The 26,813-nt window shown below is 36.7% G+C and overlaps 1 protein-coding gene across 1 annotated transcript in view; it reads right to left on the reverse strand.

The window, feature by feature from the left end:
• The window catches only part of MYO16 (myosin XVI), a gene marked incomplete at both ends in the record, with an annotated part of 311,247 nt that overhangs the window by 111,362 nt on the left and 173,072 nt on the right, over positions 1–26,813 (reverse strand). Inside the window, 4 exon segments of the mRNA XM_080613866.1 lie at positions 8,485–8,626; positions 9,236–9,307; positions 10,085–10,202; positions 13,597–13,708. Of these exon segments, the coding sequence (XP_080469992.1) occupies positions 8,485–8,626; positions 9,236–9,307; positions 10,085–10,202; positions 13,597–13,708 (444 nt within the window).

Genomic DNA, 26,813 nt, shown 5'->3' on the forward strand with positions numbered 1-26,813 from the left:
TTCGCTCAGATGAAGGACAGCCATTTTGTGGAAGTTTCAAAACTTCTTGGTTGCACTCAGTTGTATCTTCCAGTTTCTATTTTGACAGCCAGAACTGCTTCTACTAAATGCATTTCAAGGGAAACCTGTTAAGCCAAAGTCCTCTCTGTGCCAGCATCAAGTAGAGGCTGTGAGCTCTGGCTGCACAACAGGTTACATCTCTCAGGGGAAAGAACAGTGAGGATTTGGGCATGAAGAAGACAGATGCTTCTTCTCTGTGTATGTAACAGAATACTTGTTGGCAGTGCACCTAATTTGTCATGTGCCACTGTCTGCATTCAGGGAAGAGCTTTTGTTTTGGCCTAGTGGAAGGATTAAGGCAGAGCAGTCACCCAGGATTTCAGCAGCAGAAATGGGAAAGGGGCAGTGTTGTTATTCTGTACTTACTTGAGACTAGGTCATTGTAAACCTGATCTGGAGAAGAAATGAAGTTCACTATGGGGAGCAAAATTTATGTTCCGGGATATCCTGTTGCCCGCTTTGGAAGAATTTGAGAACTCTGTATGAAAGGTCTGGGCTCACAGAAGCTAGGTTTTGCTTTATTTTTTTCACAGTGTTATTAGACAGAGAACATTATAAATATGTTGTAGTAAAAAATTCGTTTCAGTTTGCCTGTGTGAATGCAGTGGGACTTTCTCCAGAGTGAAATGAACTCCCAGCAAGACGGAAGACTGCACTATAGCCAATAGCTCTCCAGAACAGGAAAAATGATTCAGCTTCCTAAGAAAGAAGACAGATAGTTTCTAAAGCAGGTGAGTTTTCCTTTCTCTTTACCAACAAAATTTGTAAATGTATGGGTTTATATGCATACAAATAATATCGCAGCCTGCTGTTTCTGAAACCTACTTTTCCTACCACATTTTCCCTCCATGTTTCATGTTTTCCCTCTGTCTAAATCTATGTGTATATCAACATAGAGATATAAAGGATAAAAAAGGTGATCCACCACTGAAGTACTTTAGCTAGCTCTATTACAGTCATAAACACTACCATTTAATTAGGTGAGGATCCAGCCCTGAAAATGAATGCCAATGTAACAAACAAAAAAAAGTAAAATCATAAAAAAACTGAGTACTACAAAAGAAGCTAGGAAAAACAATCCTCGGAGGCAAGCAGAGCCTCTTTCAGAAATCATACGCAAGAAGTTTGTCTTCATTTCTAACGCATACTAGTTCAATGCACTACTAATCGGCACAAGACTGGCTATGTGCGTAAATGTCAGACATCGAGAGTTACATAACAAATCTAGTCTAGAATGACTTTCTTGGGCAGGAGAGGTTATCGTGAGGTTGACTAGCCTCCAAGGGAATTTCTACAATAAAAAGCATAAAGATATATCACCATCTCCATCTCTAGCAACAAGTGCAACTTGAATTGTGTTTTAAAATGTAAGCCTTGTTCTCAAGTGTTTCTGAGTAGAGATGCATGCACATTCCTTGTCACAATGTGTTTTCAACAAAACCAGGTCATTTCTATAAGGAAGAATTTGATGCTTGAAAAATTAACTACCTCAGACTAATATTGAAAAACTATTAACAATTTTGTTTTTTAAATAAGTTTTGGACACCCCCACCAAAAAAAAAAACCAAAAAAAACCCAAAAAAACCCAAAACACACACAAAAAAATAAACATAAAAACCAAACCACAAACAAACCCCCCAACCCCGCCCCTAGTTTGGAATTACAGAATACTTAATAAGTTTTCATTCTTCTTTTTTTCTTTTTTTTTTTTTTTTTGCCATTTATCTATACCCTTCCTTCTAGGAAGGCAAAACATGAACTACTATGTAACACTACACAACAGCTGAAATACTGCATTATATTTCACAATTATTAAGAGCCACTTAACACAGACGGATCAGCTTATCCCTTCTGTGTCTGATTCAACAAATAGACTTGAGGCTGGATTGCTTACAGCCCAGTTGATTGCCACGACTGATTTTGTTAAAAATTAGCCTGTCTTACTTTCTCTCAAGGAATATAAAAACATTTGCATTAAGGAAAAGACCAAAATAAACTGACTTAATGAATTATTACAAAACAGACAAAACAGGAACTTGGCCCTATTTTCTAAAACTCCAGGTAAAAGCCTTATCAGCCAGCCTATTACCTACCTCAACATTCCTTATCAAAACTGTGATTTTTCCAAGAAATATCATTATTTGCTGAAGATGCATTTGTTGACAGGAAAACATGTCACCCCAAATTTTTATGAACTCCATTTGATAATATTGGTCTTATATTAACAGAAGATGCACACACTACATGAAAAGAGCTGGAGGTTTTACATAATTAATATCTTGCCTACAGAGCAAGTATGAGAGAACAAGGCTCTGTATCCTCTGCAATAGTGACAACTTATTAGTACATTATGGCATTTATCTGCTAAATCTCACCAACCATTATATTAATTTTCTGTATTAACTTATTGCTCGGAATTTGAGAATTAAACAGCAACAGACAGCACAACATCAAAATTAAGATCACTGTTTAATATGTTGCTAAGAATTGCTTTGGGGTTTTTTTTCTTTCTTTCTTCGTCCTCTCATTTTTCTTCTTCTTCCTTTGTTTTATACCACTTTTCTTCTCAGAGGGAGGCTCCATATATGTTTTTCCTTGCTAGCTGTCAATCATATTAATTCCAGCAAAATTACTTTCTTTAAATTAATAATAACAGAGATTCCCAAGGCAAAATAAAGCATGAATGATGCCATGTTTACAAATGAAAGGACATGTCACTAGTATCTAAAAGAACAAATATTAGAAAAGAGCACTTTTGCTCTGAAAAATCCCCTTATTTTACTTTATTCTTTTATGGTTACTAAGCATCACTGACACTTTGCCTCATTATGTTTCAGATATTCAGTGCTTACGCTGTATAAAGAAAACAGTTGCAGTTTTACTGGAGACTTTGAATGTCAAGTTTGACAATACTTCCTAGCACAGAAATTGGAAAACCAGCAAATTCTGAGTATTTAACAAATATTTTTATCTCTTAGAGCAGCACATAGACGTGGATAGTTAAAACTAGTCATGGATATTAACCATAACTCATTTGATTTTTGTGATTTACAAAACAGCATTTCAACTGATAATATTTTACAATGTCTCCAGTTTCACCTTTTTCCTCAGAATGACATCTCTGTAAAGATGTCCTTATGGACTAGAAAAACTTTTAATCTTATACACTTAACAACTTGTTGTGGTTTAAGCCACGACACAGCTACATTATAAAGAAACTACATAAAAATTCTTGGCAACTCCTAAAAAACAATGCACATAGACATACAAAAGACACTCTGTCTGATGATCTACTGTCTTTGCAGACATCTTGCTATTCATCAGGAGATGCTCTATTCTTGGCAAAGTGAACAGAATTCCCTTTACAATATTTCTAACCCATTGCTTCAGACAAAGCTATAGGACGTTATTTGATCACTTTTTTTTTCATCCCGCATGGTTTTCAGCTCCAAAATCTACACGTTTCATTCCCATTGGCCTATATAAAGCAGTGAGGTGAATCTGGTGAGGCCAGATGATCTAACATGTCTTTTCATCTTCTCAGATATAATATTTCTTGCTCTTCCTCCAACTGCTGCCAGTAACCAGGAATTAAGCCAGCAGGCTTATGTCTGATCTGGATAAACTAGAAGTGATACTGATTAATGAGGAAATATTTCTAGGATTAGATGAAGTATATAAATTAGCCTTCAAATGAGGACCCTCAGAATTCTAATTAAGACTTCCTCAGTTCTCCCAGGGGGACAGATTACACCTGTTGTCATAAATACAGTTCTTGAAGGGAACAGGCTGAATACTCCTTGTTGGAGATGTTCTCCATCTCAGTTACTAAACCAAACATGTTTCTGAGACTTTTGAGAAAGATTTTTCTTTTTTTTTTTTTGAAGACTGAGATTTTTGCTGAGACTTCGTGTCACTGCCACATCTCTCAGTCATGTTGCTCAGCAACTGTCATTTTTCTTTTATTATTAATTACCTTACCCAGATGTGAGTGGTACAGATAAAAGTAGTGGTCAGACACAGTGGGAAGAGACACTGGCTCTGTATCTGACAAACATTTCTTTCAGTGACTTCACAGGTATGGCAAGAAGGAAGAAACATATTTGCTAACAGACCTAAGATCTAAGCCCTCTCATCAGCAGCATATACTCCTCCACCAACTCTTTAAAGCACAACCTGTTTTATGCTTTAAAAATTGACAGTCTTGTTTAATGAAACACTGGAAATGATCCAGACTAAAGCAGATCTCAAAATATGATATTATGTGCCATATTGTATTAAATGCTTTGTATTGTTTGTGTGTTTTAAAGATTTCCCTACCTTCACACATAGAAACAATTCTCATGCTGGGGGCTCATGTTCTGTATAGGAGCTCTCTTTCCTTCCTGCACTCTCAGCACCCTTCTATTGGGTTAAATAACAGATAAATAAAAGTTTTAGTATATGCTCTGCTTTTTAACTAAGATGGGAAGAGTTCTGTTTCAATATATCTCACTCAATAAATCACAGAATCACAGAATGGTTTGGCCTGGAAAGGACCTTAAGATCACCTAGTTCCAACTCCTCTGCCATGGGCAGGGACACCTCATGCTAGACCATGCCACCGAAGGCTCTGTTCAACCTGGCCTTGAATCAGGTGATGTGTATTAAGAATTTTGTAAATGAGACTACTTAGATTTTCTTTTGCCCGAATAACTGTTGCCACTGCTACTCTCTGGTGATATCCAAATTTCACTGGGAATAAGACTGCACAGTCAGAATACACAAGCTTTCAGAAAATACTTATTTAGAAATATTCTGTATGCTCTATCTGAATATTTGAAACAGAAATCTCCTATGTCTGACTGCTGATAGAAACAGAGGGTATAACTGAATGCTAGCTTGCTCTTATCGTCTGAAAGACAGCAGGCATATTGGCATTAGACCCATCTTTAGGCTACGTAAGAGAGAACATTTTACTAACTAGCTGATCAAACATCACACTTTTTACTTACTAGTAGGCAGGGAAAATAATATCAAGATTTTCTCAAGCATATATGCCTAATTAGCTTTTTTTCCATCAGAAAAGAAAAACAGCGTTTCACAAGAGTTCACAGACATCCTTAAATCCCCATAAATGTAAAGTCCTTCTGCAGACTGAGTCAGGAGTTCTTAAAACATCATCTTAAGACATTTAATTACTAATTTTTGGATCACTAAATTCAACTTTGACAACATACGGTCAAGTACCTTGATATGCCACATTTAGGCAATCATGAATGCTCTAGTCTCTTTTATCTACAAAACTGAAAATTAGCATACTTATTTGAATGAAAGTAAAACAGTAGTAAACTTTGAAGAGTTAAGAGTCTTGGAAATAAGTTCATCTAGACAATTTTTATAATAATAAAATCACTAGAATAGAAAATCATTATATAAATTAGTGAAAATAAATATCATTTTCAAAAATAATTATATGCACCTGTAGTTATTTTAACAGCTTTCTTCTAATCCCATTCTAGAGGCCAATTACAGAAAAACAGTTTCTCCCCAATGAATTTCTTTGAAACAATACCAAGATGAATAAACTTATGAACCTCAAAGTACCTTGCAACCAGTCCAAACTAGCATCCATGGTTATAATTCACTTCTAACTATAGACAAAATCGTAAGTAACTTTTTATGAAGGAGAACAACATTTCTGAAGTTGTATTATCTCATATAACACTGTCATTAAAACTCTTAAATTTACTGGATAGTATTATAAAGTAATGAATTTGCTGGATTCTGGTAACACTTTTATCCTCTATTTTTCATGCCATTAGAGCTTGGTCTTTGCAGTTTTTCAAAGAATCACACACCTTTCCTGTAGATCTAATGGCAATCATCACTTTTACTTTGCCTGAAACCAGCCACAAGCTATTTCATGGTAAATATAAATCAATATTAATGACCAAAATCAAGTAGCTTCACCATAAAAGTTAAACAGGGGTAACTAGTTTCCTCAAAAATGCCAAGATCAAGTATTTAAGAGTTACTATGCCAATAAATCTAAGTTTATTGCTTCATAAATTCTCACTGAAGTAGGATGGAAGTACAGTTAAGCTACCTCACAAGAAAACAAGGGAAACGAGTTAGAAACCTTATTCCAGGCTTCTGATGAAGGCTTCATCCCATCTGATAAGTAGTAACTGTAAGTTTCTGACGAGGGAATGAAGTATGGCCTGAAACGTATCAGCCTTATTTAGTCACATTAGTTAATGTCTTTGGTGCATCTTTTAGCAGAGGTTTATTAAAACAGCACCAAACTGGAGGCATAATGCTGCTAATTGGTAGAATTGCTCAGATGTATATGAAGTAAATCTGAGCCACAAATCACAGATTGATGACATGACTTGCATTAATCCAACTTGCATCTTGAACTGTGCTTGATTTACTACTACAGGTTATACAAAATGATTAGGCTGGACCAAAAGAAGCGGGGTGTGGGAGAGGTATTTTCTTATCCTAAGCTGTCTAACTCAATTGAGGTTGAAATACCAATGAAGGATCAACTTCATTTTCATTTAAAATAAGCTATTTAGCTTCAAGTTTGCAAAGTAACCTGAAGCTGAATTTGGCCTGCTAAAATTTAACATGTCTTGGCAGTACTGGCAAGAAATCCTGAGCTGGTTAGCTTCCTTTAGCTAGTCTAAATGAAGAATTTACCTTTTTCAAGCATAGGTATAATATAAAAATATTACACATTCCTCATTCCTGACAACATCAAACACCTGTCCTGTTTTAGCTAGGGTTTACAACATCATATAGTCTTCAATTTACCACACAGGTAGAAATAATTTCACTGAGAATTATTTCCAAAAGGCAGAAGTCACCTCAGGCACATATGATTGCACTAAAAGGAGTCTACAAGGTAAACAATATACAAACAGCTTTGACTTTCATTATTTTAAGATCCTATGATACCTAGAAATTATAGTTTTACATTATTGAACAACAGAGACACACAGCACTCTATTCTGAAAGATTCTGAGATATCAAATTGCAAAACTGCAAAATCACACATTGAAAAAATATTTCAAACAGTTTTAACAGATTTTTTAATGTACTGATTTTAGATTTCTTCCTCAATGACTACTGTAAATGAGCTTACTGTAACTAGGAATAGCTGAGCTGGATTGTTGTTTGTCACAGACATGTACTGATTTAAGCCAATGTTCCACAAGTCCCAGGAATGAATGGGGAAGAATGAAATGTGACCACATGACACTGTCCTTCCTTGTTATAAACAGTATTTCAAATTAGGACATGGACTGCAACACGGCTCTAGCTTGCTTGTCCAGGTGTCTGCAATTGTAAAGGAATGTACAATCAGAAACAGACAAGTAAAACCTTTCCCTCTTACTGGCAAAACTTTCCTTTGCCTCCAGCAGGAAGCTAGGTACTCTGGTGGATTATGTAGCAATGTAAAGCTTTTATGTGCAGAAAGCTCTGAGTTATTCAGATATGCTAGCATTTTCTGTTAGCTACACCCATAGAAGACAAATGTGATTTATTACTAATTGGTCTACAATTAGGAGAGTTATAAGATTGTGAATTCTTCAGACTCTAGAAGAGAGCAACTGAAAATATTTGTCCTATGAAGTTAAGGCAGATATGATACAAGGCAAAAATACTCATCCTTTTTTGGAAGTTTCACATCTGTTGTTTGTGGATTTCTATTTACCAGTAACGCCAAGGCATCTTGTGTTCATAAGAAAATTTACCTGAGCATGTGAGATGTTGAGCCTTGGTTGAGTCACATGAATATGATCATCTGATTAGATCTGCTGTCTTAGTTTGCTACTTTGGTTCTAGTGAAATGTCTTTTTTTCATTGTGTTTTCTTTGTTTCTTGAATGCTCCACTGATGCACATTAATTAGCATTCATTTTTTTCTAAGAAACCACACTGGATACCAACAGCATTGGATTTAGCAGATGATAACCTAGATACATCAAGAACATTCTTAGAACATTTAATTCAGTGTTTTTCTCATGTTTAATTCATGTTTAAACATTCATTTAAAGGCCTTTGAACAAAATTCTGGTTTTAATACCCTGTGCTCATACCCTGGTCACAGTTTTGGGGAGAAAGAGCAAGTGTATTCTGCACTAAAAAAACCACCAAGCCGCTTTTTGCTTGTTGAAAGATTTAGCCCGTTGTCAACTCTTAAAAGGGTACTAATTCAAACCACCAATCTAGATGCCTGCATGTCCCCCTACACAAGCAAATAAATAAACAAATATGTTACAAAGGAAACAACTTTGAAGGAATGGCTAGCGATTTAAAGGTCCAAGCATCACTGCCATACTATCATAAAATGCTTTAAATGATGGAATTACATTTTTTTTGTGGATCTGGATTTGAACAGATAATGGCACACCCAATAGTTTGTAGCTCCTACCTGCCAGTCTCATCTTGATTTTGAAGGTAGAAGTTGATTGTGTTGACTAAAAAGCTAAATAAACGACCATACAGAGTTTTTGCCAAGAGATCCCGGTAAAATTCTGCAATCTCTATAGTGTGCCTCCGTACAATCATGTCTCCTAAGAGAGAAAGCAGAAATTGGAGATGAAAGAGTGTTGTAAAGCTCTTCTTAATAATTTTAGTTACAGTAAATTAAGTTACAGTTACTTCTCATTTGCCAAACCTATACATGGTGCTAGGTTTTTTTCTGAAGCCTCCAGTGAAAGATAAGGCTGTCAACCCTCACAAGATCTTCAGTTTGGAAACATGTACATTGCACTTGTTTCATTAGAAAAGGGTATGAATACCGCACAGAGGTAGCATTTTACTGAAAAAAACTTTTTCAAAAATTCTCTTTTTTTAAAAGACACTCCTGCTGAGTTCAGTTCTTAGTATTAATATCTAATCTATTACCTTGACACACTTTCATAAGATTCATCAAGTTAGGAGTCCATCAGCATCAGACAGCAAAACTGCTCTGCTCCATATTACAAAAACATTTCTAAATCAGTAGCAGTCTGACTTACTGCATGGCAGGTATTCCTACAACTTCCTCAGAGAGCAAATTTACAAGACCATACAAGAAATTAGAAATAAAAATTATCTGCTTTTTAAATTCTCAAATTGGAATGATCAAAATGCCACCAGATGTGATCTATGAAAGTGTAAGCTTGAAAGGAAAAGATTACCTTTAAAATACTGAACATCAGTTGTTAAGGCTGAAGCAAGCTCATCTGGTGAAACCTGCAGCATCCCTGCCACTGAAATGAAAAAATTAATTTAAAGAAAGCCTGATTTGTGCTCTACTGCTTGTTTTATTTTTTTGTAACAGCTTTTCTTCTGTAAATGTTATTTTTGTATAGCAAAAGAACTCACACATTAAAGAGTGCTGTCACAGAAGTAATCAAAATTAATGAACACATAAAATTGGATTACTATAATCAGCACTTTGTGAAGTTCTAGCATATCTGTATTATGTTACAGCTTTCTTTCCCCTTTAAAGATTACTCAGGACTTTCTCCAGGGCTTGGCAGACTTTCTCTGGTATTAGAGTTAAGGTATGCTTTTTATTGACATTCTGTATTCATAAGCCACTGTGAGGAGATTAGCTAGTGACCAAGAGGGCAAACTTCAAAGCATGGAAACAAGAGACCCTTTTAAGACATAGATTTCTGAATGTAAGAAATTCAATTCAATGCAAATTGTTCAGCTATTGACAAGCAGTTCAAGAGCTTTCTAAAAGAAGATTGCATAAAGTACACTGTACAATATCTGTTGGCAAATGACGGCACTAAACGTGTCATTTAATTAGATAGCTTGCAAATAAATAAATACAGCACTTTATTTCATTCCATAAAAATCTGTAGTTTATAAAAACACCCAAGTCAACCAGACACTGTGTTCTCAGAGTAACTTATGAATTTTCAGAAGCCATTTTTTTGTCTCCCTGGAATTGTGTTTCCATCTGTCGTGGATCAGCGTTAACTGTCCTGCTGTGGGACCAAGCAGGCGAAGCTCCAAGGTCACGTCCTACTGACCTCGTTCCAGTAGCTGCAGGTCTGACACGAATGCTGTCTCAGCGTCTGTCAGAGTCGTAAAGCGAATGTCTCCAAGATGCAGAATTGCTGAGAGAATTACAAACAGGTTCTCCACCTCCTGCATGTATTTTATACAGAATGAAAGATAAAGAGATCTGTTGGGCCCACCAGTGAACTGCAATGCTTTATAAAAATACAAACTTTATTGGTCTGTATCATTGGCATTACCTAAGTATAAAAACTATTCGTGTGTAAACTATTAACAGGAAATTTGGATTTAGTAATCAAACTGGAACTTATTTAGGACATAAACCAACAAGATTACTTTTTTTTTTTTTTTTCCTGTTTCAATGTAAATCACATTAACTACTGAGTTAAGAAAGTTTTTCAGAAGGTGACAAAAAATACTGAAATATCTTTAATTGATGCATTATTTCTGCAAGAAATAAACATATCTTCTCCATAGAGAATTTCCATCAAGATAGTTTCTGTTTCAGAGAATAGCAGGTTTGTTTTTTCTTCAGCCAATTGCATTCACAACGTGTCTAGTTCTAAATTATAACAGGTTTCTGGTAGTAAAAGCTGCATTTAGGGTCTAAAAGAAACAAAAGCAACCTCTCTTGCTCACACGCTTTGCCCCTGTGACTGCATGCTATGTTCTGATGTTTCTAAGGCTGTGAAGCAGTTATCTTTAGGGCTAGATTTTTCCTGGCCTCACTTTTACCTAAGCAAGAAGAGAAATAATTTTCTTCTTTGTTTTTAAATGTTTTTCAATTAAGCAAACAAAAAAATGATCCATTAAATATGCACCAAGAATGTTAAGACATGGAAAACATTGTATGAGTTTGGAAGCTTTTTTTAAGGTCAGTTATATAACAACGGTGCTCCTTTAAAATTACAAAACAGGAAACTTGATACCCGCTATAGCATTACATGGCGTTATGCACAGTAAAGTTAATTGCTAATTCTTGAAATATTTTTGAAAAAATAATATTTGGAACCTGGTTCTACTGAAACAGTAGAAATGACAGTGAGAAGTCTCACTGGAATTTGCAGAATAAGATCAAAAAATACACGATAAATGAAATACTTAGCCAAGATATCCCCTTTATTCTCAGGTAACTGCAATGAATTCAGAATACACTGAAACCAAGCTTGGATGACTTTTCATCAGTTTTCAAAAGCAAAAGGTCAAAAAAAAAAAAGCAGCTTTTCTTCTTGTTCCTTTCTCTAATAAATGTGCCTATCATCAGAGGACGTTAAAAGAAGCTTACAGTCTTTCTGGAATACAGAGTATAGGACCTCTGATGCTGTTCAAGCAACTTTTGACTCTCTACATTTTAAAATAAAAACTTCAATCTTGTACTGTATGAGAAGCAAATAGGGCAACAGTGTATTTTTTTTATCTACACAGTATCAAAGTAGAAGATTTTAAAAAGGCAGTAAACATAGGTGAAGTCTGAATAAGATGACTCTCACAACAGAACTGTCCTGCTTATATGGCCTTCAAACAACAGTGCTATACTATACTTCTTGGGAAGGCTTCTCAGGCAAGATGGAATGGCACACTAAGACAGCATGCTTCTTGCTTGTTTGTTAGCTTGTTTAGAACTGTTTTGAAAATGACTGTACAGCACTGAATTACAGCAGGCTGAGATAGCAGTTTATTCTGGTGATTCTGGTAATGCCTCTTGTTCAGTTCACATTCCAGATTTCAAAATACTTTTGTCATTGTGCTCTAAGATGAATGTTCCTTCAACTTTTAAACAGTTTTTTAATAAACACTAACATACTTTGCAAGATACTATTAAAGACTGCTAAGTATTTTTTATGTGTCATTGAATGTGGCTACATGGTCAGGGAATAATATTTACAGACCTTTCCATGTACCTCAAAGTAATGAGTAGAAATTTCAGAAGATGTGTTCTATGTACATATATCTTTTAACCTCCAACACAGGAAATTTGGAGATCCATAGATTTCTAAACTCCTAAATGATTATTCTAATGCTGCCTGTATATAGAAGAGCCTTGAAGACAATTTACATTTTTCTGAGAGGCAACTTACTTCCATTCAAGAACACTGAGCAAAGAGAAGCTGAAGTGCTGGATCCAAAAGAATATTGTATGTAAAGTGTTCTCAGACAGTTTCTGCAGGCTTCTAAAACGTGATTCATTATGCATTCAATTATTCATTTATTGGCTGAAGGCCTTCCCTAACAGAACAGAAACATTAATGAAAGAGCTAGAAAGACTCACCCATCTGTGAACAGTGGGCTAAATGAAGAAATGCCTGAAACTTTTGCTGCTCAAGCAGCTGCAGAGCTTGAGACTAAGAGAAAGGAACAATTCTGTATATAGATACATAGAATAGACATATGTGTTTAATTTTTACATAGCCATGTGAATAACTGTGAAAAAAAAAAAGCCACTCTTTTTTATATTAAAAGGTGGCACAGGTTACCAAAGAACATTCGTTACTATCTTAGCTAGGTAATGTAAAACAACTACAAAATGTACCATCACTAAAGAAGTCAACCTCACACGTAAATAACAGCTCCAACAGACTCAAAATTTTTGTTGCTGATGGACCTTGATCCCTTTTTATTACATCTGTTGCCCATCTGTTATCTTTTATGAAAATCTAACATACTGTTACATTAACCTTTCCTCCACTTTTTTTCTGAAGATGCTAAATACCATGTAGGGGTAAATAGGATTTTACCCTTTAGAACTTCTGTTGTGTATTTGTTTTGCAGAAGTATCCCAGCTACAGTGTTAGGTGTTACATACATACTGAAGAAACATGGGGAGTTTGTTAAATATTCTAGTATCCTGAGGCAATTACTCAGTTTACCTGAGTTCTTACACTCAGACCACCATTTCTTCTGATTCCTATCCCACTTCTGTCCTCCAGAACCCCTTCTTGACTAATTTTCCAAATCATCATCTTCTTCATTAGCTTCATAGGATTAAAGACAAACATCAGACCTATCTTCTTGTTGCTTTTTGGGGATTAAGTCAGCTCTTTCAAGTTATCCAGCTTTCATTTTGTTTGACTAAATATGTATTTTGTTTCTTTTCAGGTGCTGCTAGCAAAGGCATTTGGAATGTGTGTTTTACAGAATTAAAAGGGAAAGGGAGATAATCAGGAAGAGGAAAAAAATCTTGTGGGTTTTATGATGTTTCTGTCATACGGGATTTGATTGTTTCTTTTTATCTATGTAATTTAATTGTTCAGAGTATTACACCTTGAAGCTGTTTTGTGAATCTTTTAAGAATGGAAAAGATTTACATTGTTGGTACTGTGTCTAATTAAAAGTGATTACAGTAAATTCCCTGGGGTGAACTAGTACTGTATATTGTTTCAAGGTCTTAACCAACAGGAAAAAAAAGACAGACAGAAAGTCACTTCTTTTCCTCACAAAAGGTTATTGGTGACAGTTCCCTGTGGCCTGCTTTTAAATAATACAGTGATTTTAGCCACAAATAACATAAGCTTGTGTAACTTACCGGGCTGTTGAATCCCACAGCACCTAGAGCTTGTTTTAATACAGCTAATTTCTCCCTGTTTTGAGGGCTGGCTGTTAACATCAACTCTTCCACTGCAGTCTGTCTTAGATACCTGCACAGAGAAAAACAGCATATTGAGCATTTATGAGGCTGATGCACAGTACACCTTTTGAGGTTAAAAGCCAACTTTGCTCTTCTAACCAGAGGTTTATTACAGATTTTTTTTTTCAGCCTTCAGAGGGAACAGATTTAATTTTTACTGCTGACAGCTTGGCAATTCTTGCATAGATTCCCCTCCAGAAGGCAGATTTGAGGAGATCCTCTGATAACTCTGCTTCAAATTCCCCTCCTGCTAGCTATGGAATAGATCAGCTCTTATATGCCTCATCCCTTGATGATCATTCACTCCCTTAGCAGCTGAATGGGTGACAGGTATACTCAGCGTCTCCTAGAACAAAGTAGTAACCAAGTACATAGCATAGTAAGTGTACAGCCCTTAAGCTGTACTGCTCTGAGCAGTGTAAAGCAAAAGGAAATTTTACAAACCTTCTGAAAAATCATGATTAGAAAAGAGAAAGAGAGACACCTAGTGCAGCAGCTAAATCTGGAATGAAAAACCAGAACTGACATAAAGAGTAGAAACACAAAACAGATTAATCAAAACCTATTTCAGCAGACTACTGAAAAGAGCAGCAATATAACCATTACAACCATGTATTTTGACCCTCATGAAATATGCCCATGGGCCAGATTTTTAAACATATTCAAGTATCTTCATAGAGCTGAAATCACTAAGAATGAGGTGTCCAAGAATATTTTACAGGATCTGATTTTTAATTACATCACGCTGAGAATGTAAAAAAACGGGGGATTTTATCATTATAATTAAAATACACATTCATCATACAATCAAAAATCTTCACAAATGTCACATCAACAACAGAATTGCTATACATAAATCAAAACAACATCATTACAATACCAGCAAAAGTGAACAATTTCACTCACTCCACCCCTTATTCCTGCACCACAATTACAACAAAAATTCTTCACAATTACTCTGCTCTCTAGTAATGTTCATGATCTGCCACGTAAAGATAGGAAACAATACTGGCTTAATATCTGACAATTCTTGTTCACAATCATCCTTTGATTGCACACAGCTTCAAAATAAAGCTCCTATTGCCACAGAAAGTCTGGCACACTCCAGTAACGGTGGCCTTTTACACATGTGTATCTTTCTGAAACACAAGGAAAATGATGTAGTATTCACACTTTTTTAAATGATAATGAGGTTTATGTGGTACACACAACGTAATGCAGAGCACATTTTTAGTGACTGACACCAGATTTACCAATGTGAGGTTTTCTTGGAGTGATAATAGCATAAATTACCCCAGCAGGTGGGCAGAGGACGAATCATGGGGAAAAACACATCCCTGGGTGCATAAGCACTTTTTGCACCCACAGGAGAACTCAGTCAGCAGGCATCTCAAGTACAAACAAGCCTCACATTGGTGGCTGAAGTGAGTGAATTAACACAACCTTTGAGAACTTGGGTCTGTAAGTATCACTGCCAGAGCTCTGCACCATTTCTTTGGGGTTACTAAAAGCATTAATTTTGTCCAAATCAGGTAGATACAAATGAAGGCACAGCTGTCAAATTAGCTAAAGCAGATGATGCAAAGTATATGCCAGCTTTATGGGTTTTTCTGGGGTTTTTATATATTGCCTGCAGGTTTCAAAATGAGGCTGGAATACAACTGGTACTGAATCTGGCATAGATAGAACCTACTGGTACAAAGGTTAATCCACGAGAAAATTTTCCACTCTTCCAAACTGCTGCATGAGCTTACACCAGTTCAGTGTTATACATCATGTATTGGTGGCATTTCTGGTCTATAATTAGGAGATCTATATCACCATATACTCTGCTGTCAAAATATCCTATTGAACGGTTGTGGGAGTTGGAAGCTTATGGCCATTTCTGAAAAGGAAAAAAAAAAAAAAGAAAAAAAGCCTCTTCACTGGTGCTCTCCTTAAATAACTCCTTGCCTCCCCCTCTGTGTACTGAGGAGTGAATATTGCATGCTTCTCTTACTTAAGCAACTCCATTTAACCAACTCGTTTCAGCATAGTTGAACTGCTAACGTGAATCATAGCAAAAAGGTATGTGAACATTACCAACACATATCAAAGCAGGCTGTGGCACAGCAAAATGACCCAGAATGTGCACTCTCTTGGAGGAAAGAGCTGAGATGTGATATGATCCAACATGCGTCAGTTCTTGCCTTCAGCGCAAGCACTTCTTGATGATACAGCAGGGGGCAAAATGGATACCCGCCAAACCAGGTGTCTATGGCTCCATTAACCCATCCATAAACTGCAGCATCTGCTGGGGCATGCCTGCTGGAAGAGAATCAGACTTCCCCAGTACAAATCTCCTGAAGATTTAATCAGCAGATGTGCTGGGGCCCTTGGAAAAGGCTACAGTTGGACATTTTCTAATGTGCATTTCAATTGAGAATCAGTTTCCTCAGTCTAAAAGCAATTAAATTATTTTATAACATTTCATGAGGCCTACTCATTTTCCAAAGTATTTAGGACTAATGAAATATGAAAACTGCTTTGAAGATATGCACATTCAACTGCTATATGTTTATAATATAAAGTATATGCATATTAAGGATAGGTTAATTGTATAGAGTACTTGGAGCTGTTAATAGAGTATCTCACAACTCCTCCCAAATACAGGAAACAAATAGTGTAGCAGAGTGGGGGTACTATATACTAGCTGTACAAGAAATTACATTTTTCTAATTATTGTCAAGTTCTTTCTAACTCAGAAACATAGTGACATTTAGATAGACATTTTTTTCCTTTGTAGAACAGTTCTGTGGCATCTCCTTCTTCCCACTTTAAAGACCCTGAGGATTAAAAGGGCTTAAGACACCCTGTATATTAATACTTATTATGTATTATAATATGTATATGAATACCTATTTATGCTTAAGAACCAGAGTCCAGAACAAATATTAAATTGTCGCCTCTCCTACAAAAATAGGGAAAGGGGAAAGAGATGTATCACAGACTAAAAGTACTAATAATAACAAAGGCAATCAAAGTAAAAGCAGAAAACAATTACGTTTTGGCCCTGGATTTACTCCCCAGTCTTGAAAAGCCAGCTCACACTGATCAGAATTCAATATATCTATAAACTTCCTGGCTATAGTCATCAAAGTCTACAGACTGTTCGTTTCAAGTGAGATCTGAACTGTTGATGTATGTCACCTGGGGAACTTTTCTGATCTCTAGCAAATAAAGGCTGACAAATAAAAGATAGCTTGCACTCATCAACTCTTCAGGCAACTACAATAAAAAAAATAATACTTCAAGCTGTATTGTTTGTAATTATTGTTAACTGAGAAAATAAGGCCTTTTTACTCAATGCTGTCCACAGGGATTCCAAGACTTTCTACAGGACTCTGTAGTAGCAAGCCTTCCTCAGGATTGATATAAACTGATATTTCACTAACAGAGTAAATAAAGCATTGCCAAAACACTATCCAGCACTTCTCATTTGTAAAATCTGACACTTGAAATGTTCAAATATTCTATGAGAACAGCCACTTTATGCCACATACCTATCTACAATACACTATTGCTGTTTATCATATATAAATATCAGGTTCATTACGGTGGTTCAACTCATATCTGACAGTGAAGCTATCTGAAAGAGATTAATAGGTTGTGTCCATTTCATCAGAATTCCCTTTTGTCTGGACAGTTAAAGTCAGGTTCCAATTTAAGCAAAAGGGTAAGCATGGTTTTGCCAGATGGACACTTCTTTTCAGAGGGCTTTTCTGAAGTAAATACATTCTGTCATGAATAATTGAGAGAATTCTTGGTGGGATTATATTAAGTGATTCTATGTCACTATAAAAAGTTAGGATAAAGCCCTATGATGAAAGAGAATTGATTTATTTTAGTTTTATTTTTTTTAAGTTAGCATCTAGCTGCTTGCTACTTGACTCCTTTCCTGATAGAGGATGAGTGCTGACATATCTGCATTACATTGTAAAGCTTTCTGGGCTATAGCAGCCATGATATAAGGGAAACATTATACAACATTAGTTGGTAGTCTTGAAACCTATAATAGCTGGGAACTCAATGCAATAAATGTTGATTGTGGTAATATGGATTTCACTGATCACAGTTTAAAATCTCTGGTTGTAGGCAAAAAAGCTTAATTTTCTATTTGCTTATGCTCAGAACAATATACCCATTTGAGGTCTAAGAGTATTCTAAAGCTTCTGGGCTGTACTCAAACTACAAGCAGAAGACTTTAACACAAAAAGAAAAACACAGAATAAAGGGGCTGATGAAGGTTATTTACGCTAGTTTATTGGTCAGAGAAAGTGTCAGAGACTAGATGAAAGCACATTTTGTCATGAAATTAAGCCAAACATGAAATGAGTATTATAAAGATAAAATCCAACTATGAACAATTATAATATAAGACAAAGGTGTAACTGAAAGTACAGATTCAAGACAGGTAGATCTGATTAGGCAGTGGATCATCAGAAAAGCATTTATCATAAACTAAATGAGATACTGCAAAACATTAATCATCATATGTAACACACTTAGTTACATATGCTGATATAAAAGACATGAAATATTTAGTGTGGTAAAGCTTCAACTGGAGTATTCTGTGTGATTTTGGGTATCCCATTTTAGGGAAATCAGGATCACTTAGAGAAAAACCCAGGAGAAAGCAACAGAAAAATATTTCAGAAAAAACTACCTAGAGCAAAAGTGTTCATTAAAGGTAGCTTACAGAAGACTGAGAAAGATATTGCAAAGAGGAAAAGTCTCATAGCCCAACAGTCCTTTAGGCGCAAAACCATGGACACAGAAACACCACTACTTTACTCAGCTAACCTGAGGACACAAGAACAGCATGGTAGAGCATGGAACAGATTTTAGAGAAATGAGCCTATTTCCAGGAGATAAAAAATGTGAAAGCATTCTACTAAAACTAAGAGATGAAAATACTTTCCAACACTCACTTATTCTGGATTTTGATACTGCATTCCTATCAAGTTTGCAAAGAATATCAAACTGGGGGGAACAGCCAACATGGTAAAGGGTAGGGCTGACCTTTACAGGCTGAAGGTGTGGGCCAACAGGAACTTCATAAAATTCACCAAGACAAGTTGTGCAGTTGGAAATGAATAAACTTTGCAATGATACACACTGATGAGCTGGAGAGCAGTTCTGGGGGAAAGGCCCTGGGGACCTCAAGGGTAATGAGCCGGGCAGGAGCTAGCATTGACCTTAGGCAGCAGAAATGGCAAACAGCATCCAGGGCTGCATCACGAGGAGCACTGCCAGGAGACCGAGAGTTCTTTCCCTCTGCCCAGCACTGCCTGTTAGACCACATCAACATATTGAAATCAGCTCTGCGTGTGCACACACATGCACAATACACGGAAGACATTGCTAAAGTTGGAGTGAGATGAGCGGAGGGCCAGCTCAGCAGTTGGGGCTGTAGACATGATGTGGGAGGCTTGTTGAGTAAGCAGGGCTTGTTCAGTCCATGGAAGTGTAGGCTCCAGAGACACAAACATCCTTGGAGGTTTTCAGGACTTGAATGGACAATGCTCTGAACAACCTCATCTGATCTCACAGCTGGCCCCACTTGCAGCAGGTGGTGCACTTGGGAACTCCTGAAGTCCCTGCCAAAATTAATTATCCTAAGATCCTATGAAACACATTGTACTTATTTCTCAGATATGTTTGGTTCTTTTTTAACCTCCTATAAAACCAGTGATTCTTACCCCAGAAAAGTGGAAGATCAAGAAAAGCTAGGTCTCGAGTTGCTGGGGATCTTACCTTGACCTTTGAACAGTCTCTAAAACACAAAAATTGAATACAGCCCTTAAAGTCATAAGATACCTCAGGACAAATAAGTTTTAATTTTTTTATTAGCACAGCATTATTATTTTATAAGGAGGACGATGTCTTCTCAGATTTGGACACCAAATTCTAAAAAATCTTTCTTTTCTAAAATTTTAGAAAACTAAAATTTGAAAGAAATTAAGTTCACATCTTAAGAAAAACTGATATGAACAATTTACCATGAGGAAATTTCCAGACACCTTGATCATCTTTTATGAATTAGAAACAAAAAAGAACCTCATTTAGGACTTTTAAAAATATCTGTACAAATAGTATTATTGATAAGTCTTCCATTAGTTGTTTTAGAAGGAGCTGGGGCACAGGGCCAAACTCCTAGAATTTAGGAAGATATCCCATGTGAGCTGTATCAAAATAATTGTCAGGATATGTGCTGTGATCATCACCAACATTTCCAAGCTAATTCAACTTAGCTTGAGTTCGTGTCTAGACAATAGTTTGTAACTTGTACATGAAATTATTCATTCATAAGTGTAGCAAGATGACTGAAAAACAATCCTTTCTTGCACAAAAGCACTCAGGGAGGATAAAATTTTTATTCTACTGGGCTTCCAGGTAAAGGTGTACATTATATGAGTTCAATCTTACTTTATTTAGATGTTAGTTCTTACATTGTATGAAGTGGGGAAAAAGATAGGGCTGAAAGTCACTACAGAAACTGCTTGTTCCAAATATCATCCTGAGGCAGAAAATCGCAAGTTTAAAGATTCAGGTATGATAGTATCATCTTCCTGGTAAGAACTAGGAACACCAATGTGAACAGAGCTAAAACAGTCCTGACATTAGCTTACACATCAGTTTTTTCTTTCTTTTGTGTAGCTGTTGTAATAGATTTTCAAAGAACCTGTCTGTTTGCACAGTAAATCCTGTCTTGATACAAAGCATTGGACCAGATCTCTGGAGGCCCCTTTCAAATCAAAGGCTAAGGAAAATAACATTTTTCTCTGTTTATATTCCTTTAGTTGGCTTCAGTTGGTGAAAGGAAAAAAAAAAAAAAAGAAAAAGAAAAAAGATGCATGAGAAGAGATGAATGTCATAATGTTACTTTCAGAGATCTGGTTCCTTTGAGGAATTACAACTTTTATGGTGTGCTTTCTGCTTCTGATCCATTTGCACTTCTGTCATTTCCCTGCTACTAGTAGGATTTGTCTTAGCTAACCCCTAGAGAAACAGAATAGTATCAACTCCTATTCTAGCACAATTGACCACACTATCTAGTACATTTATTTTGCTAAAAAGAGTTCAAGATCAGTGAACATGGAAGCAAAGACTACTTAACATAAACAAGTAACTAAATACAGGACTCTAGCAATACTTCATTAGGCAATACAAGCCACTGCAGATCATGTTATGAATCAGGAATTCTGGATTTTGTCTATATATCCCTTATTTCTTTTATAAAAATGACTTACAAATAAATGAATTCCTAATATGAATTCAATAATTTAAAATAGCTATTAAAACTGAGATCCCGATACTTCACATTTACTTATGCAAGCCAGACCTTTTTGGTTCTCACATAAAGAACAAAAAATCTACACTTTTTCAAAAATATCATGTTGTAATCATGTGGAAACCTGTCATGCAGTAATTCTCTAAAGCCGTTTTGTGCTGTCCAGTTAAAGAAATTCAGAAGAGAAAAATAAAATCAGGCTCTTTCATTTTAATTGTGGTGACAGGCAGGAAATAGAAGGGACCTGTCACTTGCTTTCCATGAGCTTTAGAGGCACCTGGTAGGAAACACTGTGCTTATATCCTAGAGGAGAGCACATCATTAAGACTGAACGGATTCAGAAACGCCTACTAGGAGCATTCATACACTTTTAGTGTTGTAAAGGCTTTTATTACAGCTTGACCTTAACTAAAATGTGTCATTAAAAAATGCACACAAGTATCCTCTCCGTGCTAGCTTCTATAAAATATTGCACCAACAGTTCTAAAAGCAAACATAGACCACACACATCACGAAATTATACTTAGTGATTTCAGGCCACAACAACAACAAGGAAGAAATACTTATTTTTTCTTGCTGGGTTTACACGTACTATGCAGCAGAATAATGATTTATTCTACTACTGTATGTTATCCCAATTCAGGAAAGTATTTATGTGTATCTAACTTCAAATCCTTGCTTCATCCCACTGATTTCAGTTGAATCAGTATCATAATAAATGTTGATATGAAGCACAACTGGAAGTTATAGGTTAACACTCTATGTTGAGATTTGATTTGCTATGAAAGAAAGAAAGACAGATGAGGTGTTTAAGTGAGACAGGACATAAGGAGTACTGGAGACCTAGACTTGAAGCTGCCCTAAGCATCGCCTGCATAATTCTTAGGCATATCACTTTACTAGACATTTACTACTACACAATGCAATGCAGTATTGCACAAAGATTCCTGAGCTATATCTATATGACCTAGCTGTAGCACAGAAAGCACAGTAAGTGAGGGTAATTACCTCAGATGGACCACTGCCCTAACACAGCTATGGTATTTTTTGCATGACATCATCTGAGGTGCCTCTGTTACACTCTGCAATGGGCCGCACAGACTTACCTTTTGCCTCTATTTGTCTTCATACAAATTCTTAAGCAAAACCAGTTTTAATTGGACTTTTCTTATTACAAAATCTTCATTAATTGACACTTTGTTTCAAGAAAATTCTCAAGAGAGCCACTGTCACAGGCAGATGAAACAACATTTCATAATCAGGTTCCAGCCCTAATACAATCAATATGCATGTTGTGGGTGACACTGTATTAAGACGCATGGATTAACAAGCTAAATCCCTTCCTTCCCCTTATTAGTGCTGCCCAATGAACCATGTACCTGCACAATCATGTGAAAAGTGTGTGCCTTTTGCCTTTGCAGTGCCGATCCCTCCTTCCCATCCACCTTAGAGCAGTAACCCTGATTAAGCACAATGGCCATCACTGAAAATTCAACACTATTAGATCAGTTAATTTTTACTTTAAGCTAAGCTGGAAATTACAGTATCTCAGATATGAATTAGTCCCAGACAAAATGTAACTGTTTATAAACCAATTTTCTTACAACTAGTGAGTTTATTGCCCTCACATTAAATATGTGTGAAGTCTTTCTAAAGGGTTATTCCTGTGACTACTCACTAAATATCGAGACTTAATTTAGGGATAACTAAACATTGAACTTAAGGATGGTTTTGTCAGACTAAGAATGAGTGACTTCATAGCTTTACACATTTTTTAGAATGTTTTCAAAACTACAGAGATAAAGGGTATTGAGTGTTTAAAACCCAGACACTACCTTTCAAAAATAAATTCCATTAATCTCTACTGTATTTACAAAGTCACAGAATAAGAAATAACAACAAACATTTTTATTTCTTTAGATCTCCCATGTGAGTATGAGAGGACAATGTATTCTGCTTAGTGAGGAAAAGCTGCCTTGCACTTAGCAATGTTTGATATGTAAACAGGAATAAGATAAAGACAAAGCAAAACAGTTGACATCAATGAAGTAAATGACATTTACAGAACATGATAATGAATAGCTTCTGGCTTTTTTCCCTGAGGGAAAAGGAGCATATTTTACTGCCATTTTCTTTTGTCTCCTGCTTTTAAACTTATTCCAATCTGAACAAATTTTGCATCCTTCGAACTATGTCATGTAGTAGCACTGAGCTGGAATTTCTGATAACCATTTAAGTGCACAGATTTCTGCTCATGACTATGGCAAAAAAGCACCAAAACCAGCATTTTGAAAACACAAATAAATTTGTTATTTCAAGAAGTATGGTATTAATATATATTAATAAAAAACCTGCTGCAGACAGATTTGGGGATAGCCAGAACACAGCTCTTATTTTTATTTTTCTAAACTAAAAAAATCACCTGTTAAGATGTGTCTTTTGTAAACTGGTTTCTGCACAGAAAGCTTATATTAGCCTGTGTGTTGCTCAGTAAATAGTTTTGTCTTGACATTTTCATAAGACAAAATTTCAAATAATTTTGTAAGAGTACCTGTACTATGAAGTACGTAAGTTTTTACAGAGAGTGGAGGTACTCAAATGGAAAATGAAGAAATACAGCTTGGTTTTTATTCTCAAAATGCCAAATCTCTTTAGGCTACACTGAAAGATGCTTTTTTTTTTTTTTTTTTTTTTTTTTAATTACATAGATATTCCTGTGGAATATATTTAAATGAGACCCAAGCCTTCTGTTCCTAAAAATATATTAATATGTAAATCTAGGATAATTCCACTATAGAAAAAAATAAATGCACACCAGGAGTGACTCAAAATAGAATTTTCCACACCTCTGGTGATATTAAAAGAAATAATAAAGGCAGTACAGCTTGTAGTGCTGTTTCTCTGACTCGTATAATTTATTATTTAATATGACAGAATCACTCAGGTCATAATTCTGTGAACTATCATTTTACAAGCATAATTTTGAAGTTGAATATACATTAAATAAGGAGAATGGTAATGATGATGATGGTAATAAAAAAGCAGCAAATACTGAGTATTGCTTAACTTGGAAAAAAACTAAGTTGTCTGCATGCAAGTGCAAACTGGTCCAATCCATGTCCTGAAATGCTTCGGAAATTGTGTTTGAACTTTGCTCCTGCAACCAAGAGTAATTTTGTATTCCTATGTTCAGACTTACTTTGGCACTAGTTGACAGATGTCATTAAGTTTATGAGCCCCAAGGCATTTCTCCACTAGCGTCTAGTACTTTCAAAATGCTGATTCATTAAATAAAGCTTACTGGGTTAAGAGCCACAGTATCAGATCTAAACTTCTAAAAGTGCTTTGGGTACCTGCTTATAACTTTCATGCGTAGCCAGTTAAAATGTTGATAATATAGTCCAAAATTATTTCATACAACTGCTGATTGTAGTTAACATATCAGTTTCAGATCAGCTCATGTACAAGAAGCCCTCTTCCTCCTGTATATGTACCAGTGGCGACATGTATATTAAACAAGTAATGCTGAACACAAAGATCCTTTTAAAGCCCTTTAATTTGGCCAAACAAAACCAGTCATGGTCCCCCAAGATACCAGTCATTCTAGTGACTTTTGAAATACTGGGAAATATACAGTATTTACATAAGAATGAGACATTTTTAGGAATTATTAATGTAATTAATTGATTAATCAATAACAATTATTTACCTATCATGGGCTAAGAAAGTCTCACAGAATACATGCATATGAGTTGGTGCAGTGCCTAACTTTACCCACTTGTTCTACAAAGCAAGAATATTCTCCTTTATATTTTACAGGGAGTAAATATGTATGTATTTGTGTGTATTATCTATTTAGCAGTCAACCATCCACAATAACTAGTGGCCATCCCCTTAACATAAGCAGAGGGTCCTAATTTTCACACAGCCAGCAAGCAACATGACACTGAACACAAGGTTCAATTATGGAGAATTCGTGCAAGACCTGTCTTGCTTCCCCCTGCCCGGGGACCTGTTTCTGTTACAAGTATGCTCCAGGAGCACCAAAAATGGCAGAAGGAAGGATACGTGTGTGTGTTCCTCTCACATCTTCTCAGCCCTCTCAGTAAAATCACACCAGATGAAAGCTCAGAAATTAACTACTTCTAACACAAAATCTTCCATAGTGTCTTACATTGCTTTCCATAAGGCCCAAAGTACTAAGGACCCATTATCTGTATGCTCAGCAAACCTAAAGCAAACTTTACAGGTGGCACACTGAAAACTCAAGTGAAGGGCTGCATCTGTATAAAAGGAATTGGCCTTCCTAAATCAAGAGAATGTGCAGATTTACTTCAGTACTTTTATGGTTTCTGTATCTGAATAGGACAAAGAGACTCTGTTGACTCTTCTTGCTAAAATCCACACTGTGTTTACACACAGGGATAGCAGTTTGTTGAATTTAATTCTGTAGGCAAGTTTACTAAATAAAACCAGAAAAAAATAATATAATAAAGTAAAATAAAATAAAATGCACAGAAGAAAGATAATAGCAAAATAAAGCATGCCTCAAAGTAGCCCTTTATTTTTCCCTAAGATATACGGGAAGCTGGAAGTGATTAGAGAGAATCACCTCGGCAAATGGCCGAGACGCCGCCTTCAAACCCGGAGCGCGGGGAAACCCCGCGTTCAGAAGCTTCAGCTCCGAGCGGCGGGAGCCACCGAGGGATCCCCAAGCCCTCTCCAGGCTGTGCCCAGGAGCCTGCACCTCCGCTGAAGCGAGCACAGACTCACTAGGGGGCGGTGCCAGGAGGGACAGCCCCTCCCAGAACGGCTTCGCAGCTCTGCAGGGGGCTAATGAGGAAACGCGCACTGCGCCAAATGACCAACCAGCTGATGCCGCAGTAAAGAAGGTCACTACTGGTGCCTCCAGGAAAAAGCGGCGGGTCATAGCAGTAGGGGACTCTACTCTGAAAGGAAAAGAGGCACCCATCTGTCAGCCTGACCCAGTCTCAAGGGAGGTGTCCTGCCTACCAGGGGCTCGGATCAGGGAGGTTGCTGACAGGCTGCCCACTCTAGTAAGTCCCACTATTACCCACTTCTTGTGATCTATGTGGGTGCTAGTGATACTGACAGCAGCAGCCTGGGAATCATTAAGAAGGACTACAGAGCCCCGGGAAAGGTGGTTAAGGGCTCTGGGGTTCAGATGGCTTTTTCATTAATCCTCCAGGTCAAAGGGGAGGACCTTGAAAAGGCCAGGTGGATTTGGCAGGTTAATAAATGGTTAGAATGGTGCTGCCATTGTTAGGGATTAAGTTATTTAGAACACAGGACTCGATCTGGGAGGCCAGGTCTACTGAAGGCTGCTGGAGCTAGTCTGACAGAATTGCTGCTTTGGTAGGGGATTTGCTAGGCTGGTCAAAACAGCTTTAAACTAGATGTGTTGGGGGAGGGGGGCATCCCACCACTCCCAGTCACTTGCCAGCACCTGTAATAAATGCTTGGCGCAATACAGAGTTGTTTCAGCTGCTCCAGCCAATGAGTTGGCTTCATTTGGACCTCTGTTCAGATGCCTCTGTACAAACGCCTGTAGCATGGGGAACAAACAAGAAGAATTAGAGATGTGTACACAGCTGCAGGGATATGATATCGTTGGCATCACAGAAACATGGTGGGATGGCTCCTATGACTGGAGTGTTGGAATGGAAGGTTACAGGCTCTTTAGGAATGAAAGGCCAGGCAGATAGGGAGGGCGAGTTGCTATTTATGTCAATGATAGGCTGGAGTGTGTGGAACTCTGGGG

This window comes from Psittacula echo (genome assembly GCF_963264785.1).
Source record: "Psittacula echo genome assembly, chromosome: 3".
NCBI lineage: Eukaryota > Metazoa > Chordata > Aves > Psittaciformes > Psittacidae > Psittacula > Psittacula echo.